We start from the raw sequence: 16,335 nt of genomic DNA, 5'->3' as shown, positions 1-16,335 counted from the left end.
GTCCGACATTTAAATAATTTTTTTTAATAATAGCCCATGAAACAGACGATTTTCTCGAGTCACATCGACATGGGAAAGCACTTATTTAAACTGCTGGTATGGATTTATGCACGAATGGAGATTCTGGAAGAATTTTGTTTTTGCGTGGCACGTTTCATTCGTTACGTATTGTTTAAAGTAGCACATGCGTAAACAGGAGTATTGGACAACTACCCAATAAGCACAGTTATCCGAATTTTTAACCATATGTCGGATAGTATTGATTTGTTCTCATACAGTTACTAGTAGTTAGTTATTGTTAATATTTTTAGGGGAAACAATGCACTTTATTTTATAATAACAGCCATAAAGCTATTATGCCATGTAAGGGTATGTAAATAAATAAATGTAATTAACGCATACCGTCGAAACAAAAACTCGAAAATTTTGACCCACTGGTTGAGAATCGCTGCTATAGATTAATTCAATATTCACAATATATATTAATTTATATTTCTTTCAGATCGACAAGCAGCCCATACGCGAAACGAACATCTACATGTATCTGTATTTTGTATTTTTTATTATCTTCGGTTCATTCTTTACTCTCAACCTCTTCATTGGTGTGATCATCGACAACTTCAACGAGCAGAAAAAGAAAGCCGGCGGAAGCCTGGAGATGTTCATGACGGAAGATCAGAAGAAATATTACAACGCAATGAAGAAAATGGGGTCAAAGAAACCGTTAAAAGCCATACCCCGTCCGAGGGTAACCTCCTTTGATATATTGAATAATAAAATTAATTTTGCGATACTAGTATATTAAAAAATAGTATTTTCCTAATGCTAAGATTCTAAAACACGGTTATTTTTACATTTCAGTGGCGTCCTCAAGCGATAGTTTTTGAAATAGTAATAAATAAGAAATTTGATATGATTATTATGCTTTTCATCGGTTTCAACATGTTAACGATGACGTTAGATCATTACCAACAAAAAGAAACGTTCAGTATGGTGCTCGATTATCTCAACATGATATTCATTGTCATATTCAGTTCCGAGTGCCTGATGAAGGTGTTCGCTCTGAGATATCACTATTTCGTAGAGCCGTGGAATCTTTTCGATTTTGTGGTAGTAATTTTATCAATATTAGGTGCGTATCTCGTTCGCGTTTCGATATTTTAAGATGGTTAACGATCTATCTGATTTTTGACGATTGTTTTTTTCAGGTTTGGTCCTCAGTGACATTATAGAAAAGTACTTCGTATCCCCGACCCTGTTGAGGGTGGTGAGAGTGGCTAAGGTGGGGCGAGTTCTTCGACTCGTCAAAGGAGCCAAGGGCATCAGAACGCTGCTGTTCGCCTTGGCCATGTCGCTGCCGGCGCTGTTCAACATCTGCCTGCTGCTGTTCTTGGTCATGTTCATCTTTGCGATATTCGGCATGTCGTTTTTCATGCACGTGAAAGACAAGAGCGGGCTGGACGACGTGTACAACTTCAAGACGTTCGGCCAGAGCATGATATTGCTGTTTCAGGTACATAGATACCGCTTCAGTCGACGAAAAAATGAGAAAGGAAGACAATCTGAAATAAATTGAAACGAAGGACATTTTAAAGTAAAACAAAGTTTAATTATCTAATACAACTATAAGATCCTAATATATCATATTCCTAAAATGATTAGAGCCTCCACTGACTTCACATTAAGTCTATATGACTCTAAATTATTCATAAAGCAAAATAGCAAACGGAATATTGATACTATTGATTAGTATTAACATATTATATTTGTGTATTCAAAGGTGGATTTATAAAGGGCGATAACGGGCGCCACGATGATTCAGCACAGGCCTTACCATATCTCCAACGCTTCCAGTCTCATCAAATTTTTTCACTATGTTGTGAATTATTCTCTCAGTAGGATGATGAAATTGACGAAATTTCGATACACAGTTCGTACAGAATTATTTCTGTAGAACAAGAAATGTTGTCGCAAACTAACATTTGACACTTTGAACACGCGTGATTATTGACAGCTGTCTGATTTACAGTGCTGCCAACATAGGAAACTCGAATTGGAGCAACCTGTATGTTGCTTAGAAAAGAAGAGTTATGATTTTAGGGAGCAAAAAGTATACAAGGTTTCCTAGCATCGTATGATATTTTTTTATTGGTCAAAAATATTGCTGGGCATAAATTAAACCCATTTTTTTAGTAGTAGATCATGATTATTACAAAAAAAATCAAAAGCCGAATTATTGATATGTTAATCCTACATTAGCGCTCAAACAAAACCACTCGGATGACTATTTTTTTAAGTTTGGTACCTGAAGTAAAATAATAATGTAATAACACCCCCCCCCCCTCTTACACACATACATATAGTGATTTACATCCAAACACGTCGTATATTTACCTCCTTATACTACCAGTATCTTATTATCAGAAACTAATAACGTTTGCTATAAAGGGAATAATATATAATATAAAGAATTATAGAAGAATAACAATAATCTTCTTTGACTAAAAAATACAGAAAAGGTATGGCAAGAAGTTGCTGTATAATTATAATATAAACAAAACTTTAAAATCGGTTCTATTTACACATTTTAAAATGAATCAAATATCAAATTAAAAAATAAGTTAAAAGCATCTTTTAAAAGCCTAGTGAATGGATTGGAATGGAATGGATACTGTATTTTATTTGACGATTTAACGATTTGTTGAGATTTACGTATTTTCGTATCGTTCGCAGATGTCGACGTCGGCGGGATGGGACGGAGTGCTGGACGGCATCATAAACGAGGAGAACTGCTCGCAGCCGGATAACGAGCGGGGGATAGCAGGCGACTGCGGCTCCGCCACGATCGGCATCACGTACTTGCTGGCGTACTTGGTGATCAGCTTCCTCATCGTGATCAACATGTACATCGCCGTCATCCTCGAGAACTACTCGCAGGCGACGGAGGACGTGCAGGAGGGGCTGACGGACGACGACTACGACATGTACTACGAGATCTGGCAGCAGTTCGATCCGGACGGCACGCAGTACATCCGCTACGACCAGCTGTCCGACTTCTTGGACGTGCTGGAGCCGCCGCTGCAGATCCACAAGCCGAACAAGTACAAGATAGTGTCGATGGACATTCCGATATGCAAGGGCGACATGATGTTCTGCGTGGACATCCTGGACGCCCTGACGAAGGACTTTTTCGCGCGGAAGGGCAACCCGATCGAGGAGACGGGCGAGCTGGCCGAGGTCAACACGCGTCCGGACGAAGTGGGCTACGAGCCGGTGTCGTCGACGCTGTGGCGGCAGCGCGAGGAGTACTGCGCGCGGCTCATCCAGCACGCGTGGCGCAGGCACAAGCGGCGCGAGGAGGGCGACGAGGACGGAGACGAGGACGGCGACGGGGACGGAGACGGAGACGGAGACGGAGAAGGAGAACGAGACGGACACAGGGAGGGCGGCGCCGACAAGGAGAGCGCCGACAGGGAGGAGAAAGAGAGGGCCAAGGAGCAGGAGCAGGAGCAGAACGGAGAGGCGGCCGCCAGGGAGACGGCCGTGCTGGCGGCGGCCGGCGGTCACCGGGTCGTGCTGCACCAGCGTTCGCCGCCGCCCTCGCCGGCGGACCCTCGGGACGTCTGACCCAGCCCCGGGCCGCCTCCGCCCTCGGCCCCCCACTAGTTCGTCCGCTGCCTTACCCCGCGGCGCGCTCGACTTCCCCGGAGCGCGCCGCGGGTCGCGCTCCCTTCGTCGTCTCTTTGCGTATTTTTCGAATTTTACAACGTGCAACGTAGGTTATAACATTGATATGAAACAATCGCATATAAGCTTCGTGTGCAAACAAAACGCTCGCCTGCCGTCGACGGTTTTAAATGTTCGTCATTTATTATCTGGCCGCATATTAAATGTTGACTATTTCCGGTAATGAATTTTATATTTAAATATAACCGACAAAAAAAATCAAAGTTCTTTTGTAATTTTTCATCGAACTTTCGCGATCGTACGTACATATATACGTTTATTTATATATGTATACATACATATTTATACACGCGTCAAACATATTATTACAATTATTACCGTAACGCTAGCGTTTCGAGCGACCCCGAGCCGTCCGCGCGAACCTCGAAACTCTCACACTTCCCCATGCGAACCTTTCGACTTTCGCGCGGGACGCGTCCGTTACGTTTTAAATTGCACAAAGTACCCGTTCTTTTTTATTAGACAATAATCGTAATCGTTCGGTCGTCTTTTCGTTTTAGGTCGTTAAGTTCGGTCGCCGCCGCAGACAAATCGATATTTTTTTCCGAAACTCTACCGACAACCGACACGCTCTAATCGTAACGAACGCCTTATAAGTTCACTTTTTATTATAAAAACAAATATTACAGAAAAATAGAGTATTTAATTAAATTACTATTATTATTATACATATTGTTGAAGTTTGTACAAAATAAACTAAGTAACGATAAATATAGAACTTGACTGCTTTATGTGTGCCTTTCATTCGGACCGACCGACTGCGCTCGACTAAACGCTCAATATATTCAATAAAACACAGTTTCTTTTTTAAAAAATCAGCATTTATTCATTGTTTTCGATCCATCTTCGTTCAGTGTCAGCTCGTTCAGTGAAAGCTCTCCGACGGAATACGGAACTCGTGTGCGGAAAGCGCTACCAAAGTCTACCATCGGCGCCCTTATGTTTCCCACCCCACTGTGAATCCGGACGACCTAACCCGCCGATCGAGACTCGTCGATCGGAATCATCCGAGAGAACGCAGAACGGAAAGAGTCATACTACGACGGTGGATATATCCTAATGCGATTCGAGACGGCGATGAACAAACGCTTTCAAATATATATAGATATAGTTATTGTAATTCGAAAATTAATGTATTATCTAAATATATTTTTAAAAAATAGACAACAATTTGAATAAAGTTAAAATATTTACCAGATCTGTACAATTATTTGTTTTACGATTAAGTAAATTGCGAGATTGCTGCGTAGCGGATTCAAGTTGGCGCTAAATTCTGTCAAAAAAACCTATACATCTTATCGGCCCTCTGAGATTAAATTTATCCAGTCTCTGATTAAACTAAATATATTAAACTCAAACGATTTGCGGAGACCGTGAACGCGTGAAGAATATCTAATAATCGATCATATCTACTTAATTACGAGTCGTATGTAACAATACGGGATTTTACATGCATATACATATATACACATTAAATGTATGGATCGCACGAAACTAAAACATATTTGACGCGGTGAGATTTTCATTCGGTGTAGTCCCAGCATTCCTTCTCGTAACCTTCGTACACGTGTTCCAGAAGTACTTTCCGTCGATTCTCGCAATACCTAAAAGAATGTTAGGTATATGTCAGTTAAAACGATCGACTAATATAAAAATAAAAACTATTGTAGCCAAATTTTAAATACCTATATTTGTCTTGGACTTTTTGTTTAATATCAGCTAAGTTCTCAGACGTTATATCTCTCTCTAAATATTCAGAGAGAGTCTCGGTGGCCCTCTCTAAGTCGCGCTGGTTGTCTTCGAAAATTACGGATTGATTGTTTTTCCTCAAGTAAAAGGCGAACACGTAAGTGTACATGAGCGTTTGCCTGCATTGACATAAGATATCGACTGCCTTCTTTAAAAACTGAACCTGAAGAACGAAAAAGGGTAAGAATTGTTACACTAGCAGAGTCCGTAGCGAAAAATAAAAATTAACGAGTTACCTCGATCCAGCTCATGTTGTGTTGTTGCATTTCTTCCATTTTCTCTTTTACCGAGGCGTATAACTTAGATTCGAAACGCAAACTTTGCATGTGATTCATATATCGATTGCAATAAAATAAATAACGCTGAAGGGCACTCCGCGATCTCTCTTGCGCATCTCTAGCCGCTTTAGCCTCGTCTTCGTCATACCTGAAAAAATTGCAACAAGACAATATAATAACGAAAATTGGACAAAAAAATGAAGATCATCGACAAACAATTCCTGTAACGTACAATCGCAAAATTTACAAAAATATTTGTTTCACAAACATAATTACAAATGAATATATATTGATGAAATGACAATGATCATATTGTAAAACAAGTATTATAATAATTTAGCATAATATGAAATTTTTAACTTATTTAATGCTCAATCTGTCGTAAACGTTAGATTACTTTGAAACTTAACAATAATTATTATAGTAGCCACACTAGAATTGTGCATATTATATCTCGACAAAACTTTCATAAATGCCCCATTTTCGCACTTTTAATTCTTCAATAAAAAGATAATCATAATTATAAGCTATAGTGTAACGAGTACAATATTGATTAAGAACTATTTAATATTCAAAACAAAAACAAGCTTACCTATTACAGTTATACCACGAGCTTCCGTGTGGTTCCCACGGACCTAAACAGACCCAGCAAAAGTCAGTTTTGCAGTTTTGGTTTTTGCAGACCATGTGATTACAACCGCCGTCCTTTTCGATGGTAACGTTACACTTTGGACACTCTTTGGTGTTTGCAGCTATCCAATTCGACGTTTCCGAATCATCGTCGCATTTCTGAAATAATAACTTATTAACATCTCAATCTTCGACACAAATTCAAGTACTTCAACATCATATTCATATAACTTAGATGCAGACTAAATTAAAAACAACAAAAAAAATACCTTGATCCACTTCTTGAGCAGATGACACTTGACGGGATCGTGCCAATTTTCACCACACGAAAAACAGAAAGTGTGGCTGCATTTGCAAGTGACCGGTTGGGGTTCGACGTATTGAACTTTGATAGCGTTGTTACAATCGGGCGACGGACACCAACGAAGCAGTCTATTGCACTGTAAGACGAAAATTATAAAATAATCATATACTTCAGGTGCAATACCAGTACTACGAATAGCAATAAATATAACGTACTTCGACAAAACTATTGGTTATCAAGTGTTGATATTTCAGTTTTACTTTTGAATCTCGAACTAATTTCATCACATTAGCATCGTCCACTAGGATATCGCATGCGGGAGCTGCACAGCCGATTGTTTGACCCTAGAAAAATATAAAATCAAACCTCAGGTGAATTGATATTCATTCGCCGCAAAAGAATAATTTGCATTTTAATTTTAAGCTACTGAATAATTACAAGTAACGTAACATTATAGATATTATTTTTAAGCGCGTTCCAATATTTGAAATTTCCACTATACTTACCAAACCTTCTTGCATAATTTTAGTCGTTAGATATTCTCCCCAGCAAACAGTACAGAATCTGTGATCGCATTCCAAGCCAGTCATCAACTAGAATGAAATTATACGTGTTATATAAATATTTAAAAACGCTTTCATTAATATGATGTCGTAATACTAACATTAGATGGTAAAACCGTAAGGCAGATTTCGCAATACTCGGTTCCTGTTAAGTTTTGCTTAGAAACCTAAAAAAAATAAACATTATTTCATTGTAAGGGACAAATTTATATATTTATTTTCAAAGTAACACTTACTTTCTGACGGAATATAACTGGCTTTCTGAATGGATTTATAACTCTGGCCTCAGAGAAGAGCTCTTCTTGATTTCCATCGTAAAATCGTTCCATAAGCTTTTCTTTATCCCATTTGAAATGATTAAGCAGTATTCTTGTGATAGTATTGGGTATCTGTAATAATTTAAAATGATTCATTACATGTCTGAATATTCTGAATGTATTAACCTAAATTAAAAAATCAGGAGCTGCAAATTCTGGTAATATAAATGTATAGAAATTAAACATCAATTCACATGGAAATTATAAGCACTATGTAAAATTGAGTATTCTTAATTACAGGGAGTCGGAAAAAGTAAAAACTTTGTTACAATAGTAATATAGTACAATAAAAATATCATATAACAAAAAAAATACCTTATTAAGACGGGGGAAACAGACTGGGTATATATCCTTTCATAGTATGGCCAATATAAGAAAATTATAAGGTATTGTTTGCATTCTAATTACAGATAAAAAATTAATTGAATTAATATCTAGAAACTCATATTTTTTCTACTATTTTTGCTAAAACCATGCGAAAAAAGGCGTTTTTATTAAATTTTGAAATATCTCCATAAAAATTTAGTGTTATTGGTATATTTTGCACTTTTCCAGAATATGGGTGAGATAAAGAAACCTAACAGTGATTTTTTTATTGTAAATCGTACGTTTTATCGTGACAGCTGTTAGCCCAATGCATTACAATGGGTTAAACGCAATCAACACATACAATTAAGTAGTAAGCAACAAGACTAAAATCAGTTTGTAAATTAGTAACATATATTTTATTAATACTAAACTATTATTACAGCTTAATATCAATAGATCTAGCTCGATTTCATCTTAATTATTCATCACAATATTCATCCGTGAGATTATAAATATTTAGGAAAACTTGTGATGATCGATTGGAATTATAACTACATAATAATCACTAATTCTGACCTCCCAAACACGATAAAAATTTTAAAATACTGGTGTTAATATGGAATTCGAAACCAGGTCTTTCATGTATTACTCACCAGTTATACTACTTGTTTATAGTACTGGTGATGTCATAACACAAAAATATATCTCTCAAATGACGCATTTTTGCTAAGCTTAAGAACAATTTATAGAAAAACGTGTTTATCTCCTTCATACAGAATTATAATCGTGTAAAGTTAATTAGTTAACTTAACCATGCAAAGCAATGGCATCTTTCATCGCGGATGGCATTTATAAATGCCATAAAGAAAATTGCCAGTGTGCATCGGGTACCTAAATAATTTAAAGCTGAAAATCACTTGGCTTGCAAAAATACCAGCCGCAGTGAAGAAGTTAACTGGAAAAACCAAATCCATGATAGATGAGATTAACTCATGGCTTATCATGGTGTAAGAATGTAATAATGGATAGGTGTTTCCATATGCTGCTGTAATGAATAATAAGAAAAGTATAGCACTGATTTCCAAACAACTTATGTTCAAAAGATTATGACTGGTAGAGAACTCATTCATTGCAGCAAGATTAAAACAAGTCAATCAAAACAAAGTTCCACAGAGCAGCAGGAAAGAAATATTGGTAATTTAACCTCTTAACTAGGCAGTTTTTTTATTGTGATATTGCTACTGAATGAGTAGTTAAATTTGTGAAATTAAAATTCTTTAAGACTTAAATGTATCTGTCATAAAATAAACAGAGCACAGAGCAGATGACTACAAAATTTGTCACAGAACGGGCCACGCAGTAGCTCTTGTAATGGTATAAAAATCAAATTTCGGTCAGAATAAAAATTAAATTTTGGTCAGAATTATATTAACAGCCTGGTTATATCATTATAATTATATTATTCAGGGTCAGAATAAATATCAAATCGCTAGAATGAAAATAGAATATGGTCAGAATAATAATATAAGACGATTAGAATTAAAATAATGAATGGTCATAATTATATTATTCATTCAGAATAAATATCAAATGGTCAGAATTAAAATAGCATACGGTCAGAATAAAAATATAGGAGTATCAGAATTAAAATATAGGGCGATCATATGAATTAAAAAAAAATATTATAACATTTATAAATATAAATGGGCCATAAATTATTTATTTTAGAAATATCTTATAAAATATCTTGATCGCAGGTTAGGTGCGAGCGAGCACTGGTCATAACAGTGAACACCCCATGAATAACTCTCAACGAATCTAATGAATTGTATGTAAGACGCGAAGGTATTCATGAAGTTGCGAAGGTATTCATGAAGAAGCGACGAATGAAGTTGGAATAACGACAGAGCGGTGGCGGAGAGCACGCTTGGCTTGTTGTGTTGACATCTAACAATGTTGCGAGCCCAACCAAGCAAGTTGGCCGTAAAACTTATTTATTAATGATAATGAACTGCCGATACGCGAATAACAGATTGACCAGTTAATATAAATTCTGACATTTTAATGTAAATTTTAACCACAACCGTATTAAAATTCTGACCCGAAAAATACGAGCCATATAATACAAGGTACGGACTCAATTCGTGCTTCCCGTTGAAAACACTAAAATTCAATGACAACTTTTTGCATCATGCCTATTAGGTATGAAATGTTATTACAACGCCTTTAAATGTTAAGCCCGGTTAAGATGTTAAAAGAGGTTGATATTGCTAAATTCTGGATGGAAACAAAACATTTATATTGACACAATTAAATACTTTTTATGAATGCAAATTAGGGTTTCTGATTTTAGCTTTTTGGCATCTGGGATCAGAAGTTTAATTAAATCAAATAAAAAGTTGATGCAAAAAAATATTAGCAAATATAAAAAAATTACACTTCCTATGCTAGTGGCAAGAGTACTGAATTTGGAAGAGGCAGAATATCCATCGAAGATGGCCTTCAACGTCAGTTACACCAGAATATGTAGATCAAGCCTATGATATGGTGTTGAGTAATAACAGACCTTGGGCATAGTGACTAGCAGTGTACAATCCATTTTAACTGAAAATTTGGGTATGTCGCAAGTTTCGAACACAATTTCAAAAGATAGTTTAGTTAGATAGTCTAGCAGAAAAAAAAATTTCTGTTTCGATTCGTGACCAGTGATGAGACTCAGATTCATAGTTATCGAACAGAGTCCAAAGAACAATAGAAAAAGTGCTCTAGAGCAGGGGTTCCCAAACCCGTGCCCGCGGGCGCCATGGCGCCCGCGGACCGATTTGTGTGCGCCTGCCACTATTCGACCACAATAGAATTTTTTTCACAAACACTAAATAAAAATGTATATTATTTTTATTTATATTATGCCTCCACTACACTCTCTCGAAGTTGTCCGAAACGAAACTACAACTGAAGTCGGCCGAAATCGCCAACTTTGAGTAGCGCTCCACTCTCGGGAATTTCGTACACGCGCGCGCTTTCCGGCATGGATGACGTACAGACGGCAGCTATCACTGCTCTATGCACTCTTGCGTATTATAACTATATGCGTGTTTTGAACACAAAAAAATCAAAACGGCAAATGGCAAAAAGGAAATCTTTCTTTTTCTTTAATTCCTCCACCGGAATTTTATTTGTTAATTGGATTAGGACCCAGGCATCGTGGACCATTTTTTGTCTTTGTGCCCTCTATTATTTGGGTCCCAAATACATGGCTTCGACTGGAGTAGTTCTAAAAAACAGATCGTTTGCTCCTGTGACCACATTGTACCGCCCATCATAATAATGAATGAAATAAAAATTAAATAGAACCGAGTTACTCATTCTATCTCAGTATGCGAATCACCATGCCATTATCTCTCTTACTCTCGTCACTTAACACGCAAGAGAGCGAAAGGGGAAGTATCTCACCACTCGCTTTTGATACGAATTATCCACTCAAATCTGAAGTAAGAAAGAAAAAAATAAATCAACTAAAATCAAGTCTAATCGCCCAACAGACTGTTTTCATTAGACATGTAAAAAATTCTAAAAAAGCCACTATTGCTTCTTTCAAAATTTCTCACTTGCTCGCAAAGAAGAAAAAACTTTTCCAGGATGGTGAGATGTTAAAAGAAGCATTTCTGACTGGTGCCAATTGTTTGTTTGAGGGATTTTCTAACAAACGTGAGTTTATGTCAGCAATTCAAGACTTACAGTTGTCAAATAACACCGTCATAAAAAGAATACATGCAATTTCAACAGATATGCAAACTCAGTTAAAGACTGACTTGGAAATATGTGACTGGTTCTCGCTACAATTCGACGAGTCAACAGATATATCAGACACCGCACAGTCAGCAGTTATGGTGAGAATGGTATTTAGTAACTTCAAAGTAAAAAAGGATCCATTGAAAATATTACCAATGAAAGGACAGACGAAGGGTGAGAATATTTATAATACATTCAGAACATACGCCAAGTCGATAAACATGCCCTTGCACAAGCTGTCTGCGATAACCACCGATGGGGCACCAGCAATAATTGGTAAAAATAAAGGATTTATTTCCCTCTGCAAGAAAGATATATCATTTTTAAACTTTATGTCCTACCACTGTATTATCCATCAGGAAGCTCTGTGTTGTAAAATGCTGCCCTTTGAACACGTTACTAAAATAGTAACAAAAATAATCAACTCTATTCGAGCAGCTCCATTGCAACACCGACTTTTCAAGGCCCTGTTAGAAGATACTGAAGAAAAAGAACATGATCTCATTCTGCATACTGAAGTACATTGGCTCACTAAAAGTAAAGTTCTTACAAGATTTGTGAGCTTAATTGAAGAAATAAAAACATTTATAAACAATAAAAATGAAAAATATAATGAACTAACTGACTCTCGCTGACTGGTGGATTTGGGTTTTTTCAGACACTGTGGAAATATTGAAGACTTAAAATTTGGCGTTACAGAGAAAAGACAAAAATATAGCCAAAATGATAAGCTCCGTAAACTCTTTTAAAGCAAAATTGGTTTTGTTGATATAAAATCTGTAGATCAAGTCTCTCGTGCATTTCCCACATATGAAGAAAATGTGATGCCCGCCGACCTACTGATATTTTAGAATGCGCTCTAGGATACAAAAAGGTTGGGAGCCCCTGCTTTAGAGGGAAGATATGCAAATAAAAAACCATCAACAGTCAAAGTTCACCTAAGATGTGTGGCAAGCTCATTGAAAATTTGGATGATTCGCTGAGAAGTTTGAGTTCTTGAACGCTGGCGTACTAGAACATAGTACATAAATGCAACTCTGCATTGAGTACACATTTTATGCATTTTTGTTTGACCAAGGAGTGAAACCAAAAGATGCTACCCAAACCAAAACTTCGAAATGCTAAATATGTTCAAGAAATCGAATAGAAACCGAAAGAGCAACCCATAAACAAGAAGACGTCTGAAAAGTAAAGATAATGCTCTAAATTTGCTAATTGCATTAAAAACTTATCAGTAGAACTTGGGTGTTCGCAGTCAACAGTTCGTGATCATCTGAAGTCTCGAAATAAAATCGACGAGGAATTTGGGCTTCGCATTTTCACCAACATATACTTAAGCTACAAATAACCTTTTAGACATGAGACCTGTACATTTCTAAAAATATTTTTTACCAATGATAGGTGATTCTCGAACAAAAAAAACAATGATTTTTACAGAAACCAGTACCTATTTCGACTGCTTGACCAGCAATGACCCTAAAAGATATTATTCTTTATGTTCTATGGGATGTGTTGTGAATAATTCGTTATGAATTATTGAAACCCGGTCAATATCATCTCAGAGGTATATTGCGTCTTATCAGCAGAATTAAAAGTGGATGGTAAATATTTTTTAGTAAATAACTAGATATTCTGCAAAATGCTTGGGAAAAAATCATTCAATTGATATTACAATTTAAAACCTATTCAATTTTTTAGCGAAGAAAGGTTATTGACAAAAGTGAATATTAATTTGCAGAATAATAGGGTGATCCAATTCGAGTTTCCTATGTTGATATCACTGTAAACCAGAGAGCTGTCAATAATCATGCATGTTAAAAGTGTCAAATGGATTGCTTAACCACCGCTCAACGCGTTTTAATTGTTCAATTGTTCCACAGAAATAATAATCCTGTTCGAACTGTTTATTGAAATTTACAGCAAGATTATGGTCAACATCATCGTCCTACTGAACGAACAATTCGCATCATAATTGGATAGACTGGAAGCATTGGAGATAGGGTAAGGCCTGTATATTATCGTGGCGCCCGTTCAGTCGAGAATATTGCTGATGCAAGTAAAAATGTGGCCGAATACCCAGAATTGTCGATTCACCGGCGTTTGCATCTTTTGGGCTTTTCTTATGACTCCCTTTGGTGCATTTTGAATCTGGACTTACACCTACACTCGTATAAAGAAGCTCAAAGACCATGGATTGCGAAGAATTTACGCAGATCGAGTGTTAGATCAGTGTGAAGTTGATGCTGAGTTTTCAAAACAAAATTTCTTCTCTGATGAGATTGTAAGCACCTAAAAACCATCATCTGCCTTTTATCCCTTATGCAATAGCTAATCGAAAGGATCAGCTGCTGCAAAAGATCCAGAGGCGGCCATTTAATTGATATTATTTTTCATAATTAATGAAATACATCAAATGTTCGATAATTAAAAAAAATCCGAAGATATCCTTCAATGTGTTTTTTTTAAATGTTCAGTAACTGAAGTTGGTTCTTCTTTTATTGTATTTTTTAGTTTCAACTAGTATTAATTGACTCGACTTATAATGAAACAAATATATGTATCGTTCAAATCGAACCTCCAATATGGTTCAAATAATATACGCCACATGAATGCTATACTATATTTTAAGCATTATGTTGTCATTGATGATGTCATTATTTCAGAGATAAACAGAAAAGTTTTCTGTCTTGTATATAATAGGGGGCACAACATGAACACATTATTTAATGAAAGACTAAAAATTATAAAATATATAAAATATTGGAACCAGGTCAAGGACTCCACAACAAATAGGTCATGGAGAAAACTCATTTTGTATGCAATTTGTAAAAGATAATGTAGGTGCAAGTGAATCGCTAATATTATAACTAATCAAGTTATCGGACTGACAATTGAATTTAAAAATTGTTTATTTTTAAAGTTTATTAAAACAAAGTAGGTATTATCAAATGCCGAATTTATGGAAATACATAGAAATAATAGACCATGAAGACAGACGGTACGTCACCTGATCTTACAAATCCACCAGTCCAAAGATTGAAAACTAAAGAGTTTGAATAAAAGTTTGCAATTATTAAAAAATCCTGATAAAATATGAAGCCACTAATGTGCCAGTGGGAAGGGGAATTAAACAGAAAGTCCAGTAGAAGTTAACTACTTTTTAAAACACACCACCATCTCAAGGCGAAGAGAGCTAAGATAAACACTAGACTCGAGCAAACGAGCTGACAAAGTGCTGAATCCAGTGTGGACATATGGCATCAAACTGACGATTGGCAAATGAGTCAAATATCTGGAAAAAAGCAGACGTATTATATACACCCTTATCTCTCATTCACTTTCGTCACTTAACACGCGAGCGAGCGAAAGAAAATGGATATATATATATTTAAAAATCGGCGATTATAGCGGACGGTAATGTGTTATAGACTGATAGTATCCTGAATTGTGTACTTCGCTCGAAAAAAGGGTGAAAGTGGATGATTTGGCAACAGCTGTAACATATAATCAAATTATGGTAATTCACAGGTGACCTGAAGAGGAAAAGGCGAAGAAACTACTTATGTTAGCACTAGTGGATATACTGTTGAGAATTGGTACAAACACAAACATAAAATACTAGTCTGTACTGTAAAAAGTTATTTGAACAGAAAATAAAAATTAGTTGAAATATATATAATGAAAAAACGAATTGATATTAATAATTGGTGACTCGCAATGTTGCCACCGCAACGAATCGAATATGCTGATCGGTCATGGAAATTCACGGGAATAAAGAAAAAAAGAAAAAAATTAGAACGACAGGGGTAGCGGCCGGGGGGGTCGGGGTCCGAGGTCGAACGCGTCGAAAGCAAGAGCCGACCTTGACTACGCTGTTGACTTCCTCGATGGAGTCAGCCATGTGCTGGACGATCTGCTCGGTAGACAGGACCTCAAAAGGGTACTCGTCCGAGTCGGGCTGACGCTCGCGGCCTTGCGCCTCCACGTCCATGGCGAAGTCGACATCGTCGCTGCTCGACTCGTTGCCGGAGTCGACGTCCTCTTGACACTCGTCTTCCGACTCCATGTCGCTGAGCGGCAGCGCCCGCCGCCGCCCGTCACGCCGACACCATCTCCGATCACACCCGAACAATGAGAAAAATAACACCAATGGCCGCACGCAACACCGATGCGACCCTATCTAACGAACGAACGTCGAACGCAAGCTCGTTAAAAACTCGCTTCGCTTTTTGCATGTACGCAAAATAAAAAAACTAATATTTTTAAATAATCAGTGTGCACTAAAATTAAAATAATAATTAAAAAAATAGATATTATCTATAAAATTTTATTTTAATTTTGCCGACAAACAAATGCCCTATATATATGATTATCACAAAAACACCAGCATTACTGGATTTTACGTCGATTCCGTTTTTTGTAAAATACTAAACAAATAATAGGAATATTTTTCATACTTTCAAGTTCTGGCGTCCATACTAATGCTATAATTAAGGATTGTTCAACACGCAGCCCGCGAACCGATTCTTTGCCCTTCGCGGACCTCTGATATATTTTATATTTTATATGCGAAAAAGCCGAATCATAATTTGCACTTTGCAATAAGTAATGTCAAAGGCTTAGGGGGAAGGGGATCAGTTATAAAA

The 16,335-nt window shown here is 36.8% G+C and overlaps 2 protein-coding genes across 40 annotated transcripts in view; one reads left to right on the top strand and one right to left on the bottom strand.

Annotated features, from left to right (window-relative positions):
* The window catches only part of para (sodium voltage-gated channel paralytic), a 41,871-nt gene extending 37,393 nt beyond the window's left edge, over positions 1-4,478 (top strand). For all 38 annotated transcript variants that reach the window (XM_088184172.1, XM_088184178.1, XM_088184171.1 and 35 more), the window contains 4 exons: positions 503-748; positions 862-1,132; positions 1,209-1,513; positions 2,734-4,478. In XM_088184172.1, the coding sequence (XP_088040298.1) occupies positions 503-748; positions 862-1,132; positions 1,209-1,513; positions 2,734-3,627 (1,716 nt within the window). In that variant the 3' untranslated portion in view covers positions 3,628-4,478. The remainder of the gene's footprint in view (positions 1-502; positions 749-861; positions 1,133-1,208; positions 1,514-2,733) is intronic.
* A 68-nt stretch (positions 4,479-4,546) lies between these two features.
* On the bottom strand, positions 4,547-15,871 carry ari-1 (E3 ubiquitin-protein ligase ariadne-1). Of its 2 annotated transcripts, none has more exons than XM_088184184.1 (10): positions 15,552-15,871; positions 7,508-7,660; positions 7,373-7,438; positions 7,215-7,301; positions 6,924-7,052; positions 6,674-6,844; positions 6,367-6,575; positions 5,733-5,922; positions 5,433-5,659; positions 4,547-5,351 (listed from the first exon to the last, which is right to left on the bottom strand). In XM_088184184.1, exons 1-10 carry the CDS (start codon positions 15,753-15,755, stop codon positions 5,270-5,272), a joined length of 1,518 nt encoding a protein of 505 aa, XP_088040310.1. In that variant the 5' UTR covers positions 15,756-15,871; the 3' UTR covers positions 4,547-5,269. The 2 variants fall into 2 exon arrangements, with proteins under 2 accessions (XP_088040310.1, XP_088040311.1); XM_088184185.1 differs by having other exon boundaries at positions 6,367-6,563.
* Positions 15,872-16,335: the final 464 nt, after the last annotated feature.

This window comes from Plectrocnemia conspersa, unplaced genomic scaffold, assembly GCF_051122295.1.
Source record: "Plectrocnemia conspersa isolate PC_06_02 unplaced genomic scaffold, ASM5112229v1 ptg000004l, whole genome shotgun sequence".
NCBI classification, from domain to species: Eukaryota; Metazoa; Arthropoda; class Insecta; order Trichoptera; family Polycentropodidae; genus Plectrocnemia; species Plectrocnemia conspersa.
This window is presented reverse-complemented; position numbering and strand designations above follow the sequence as displayed.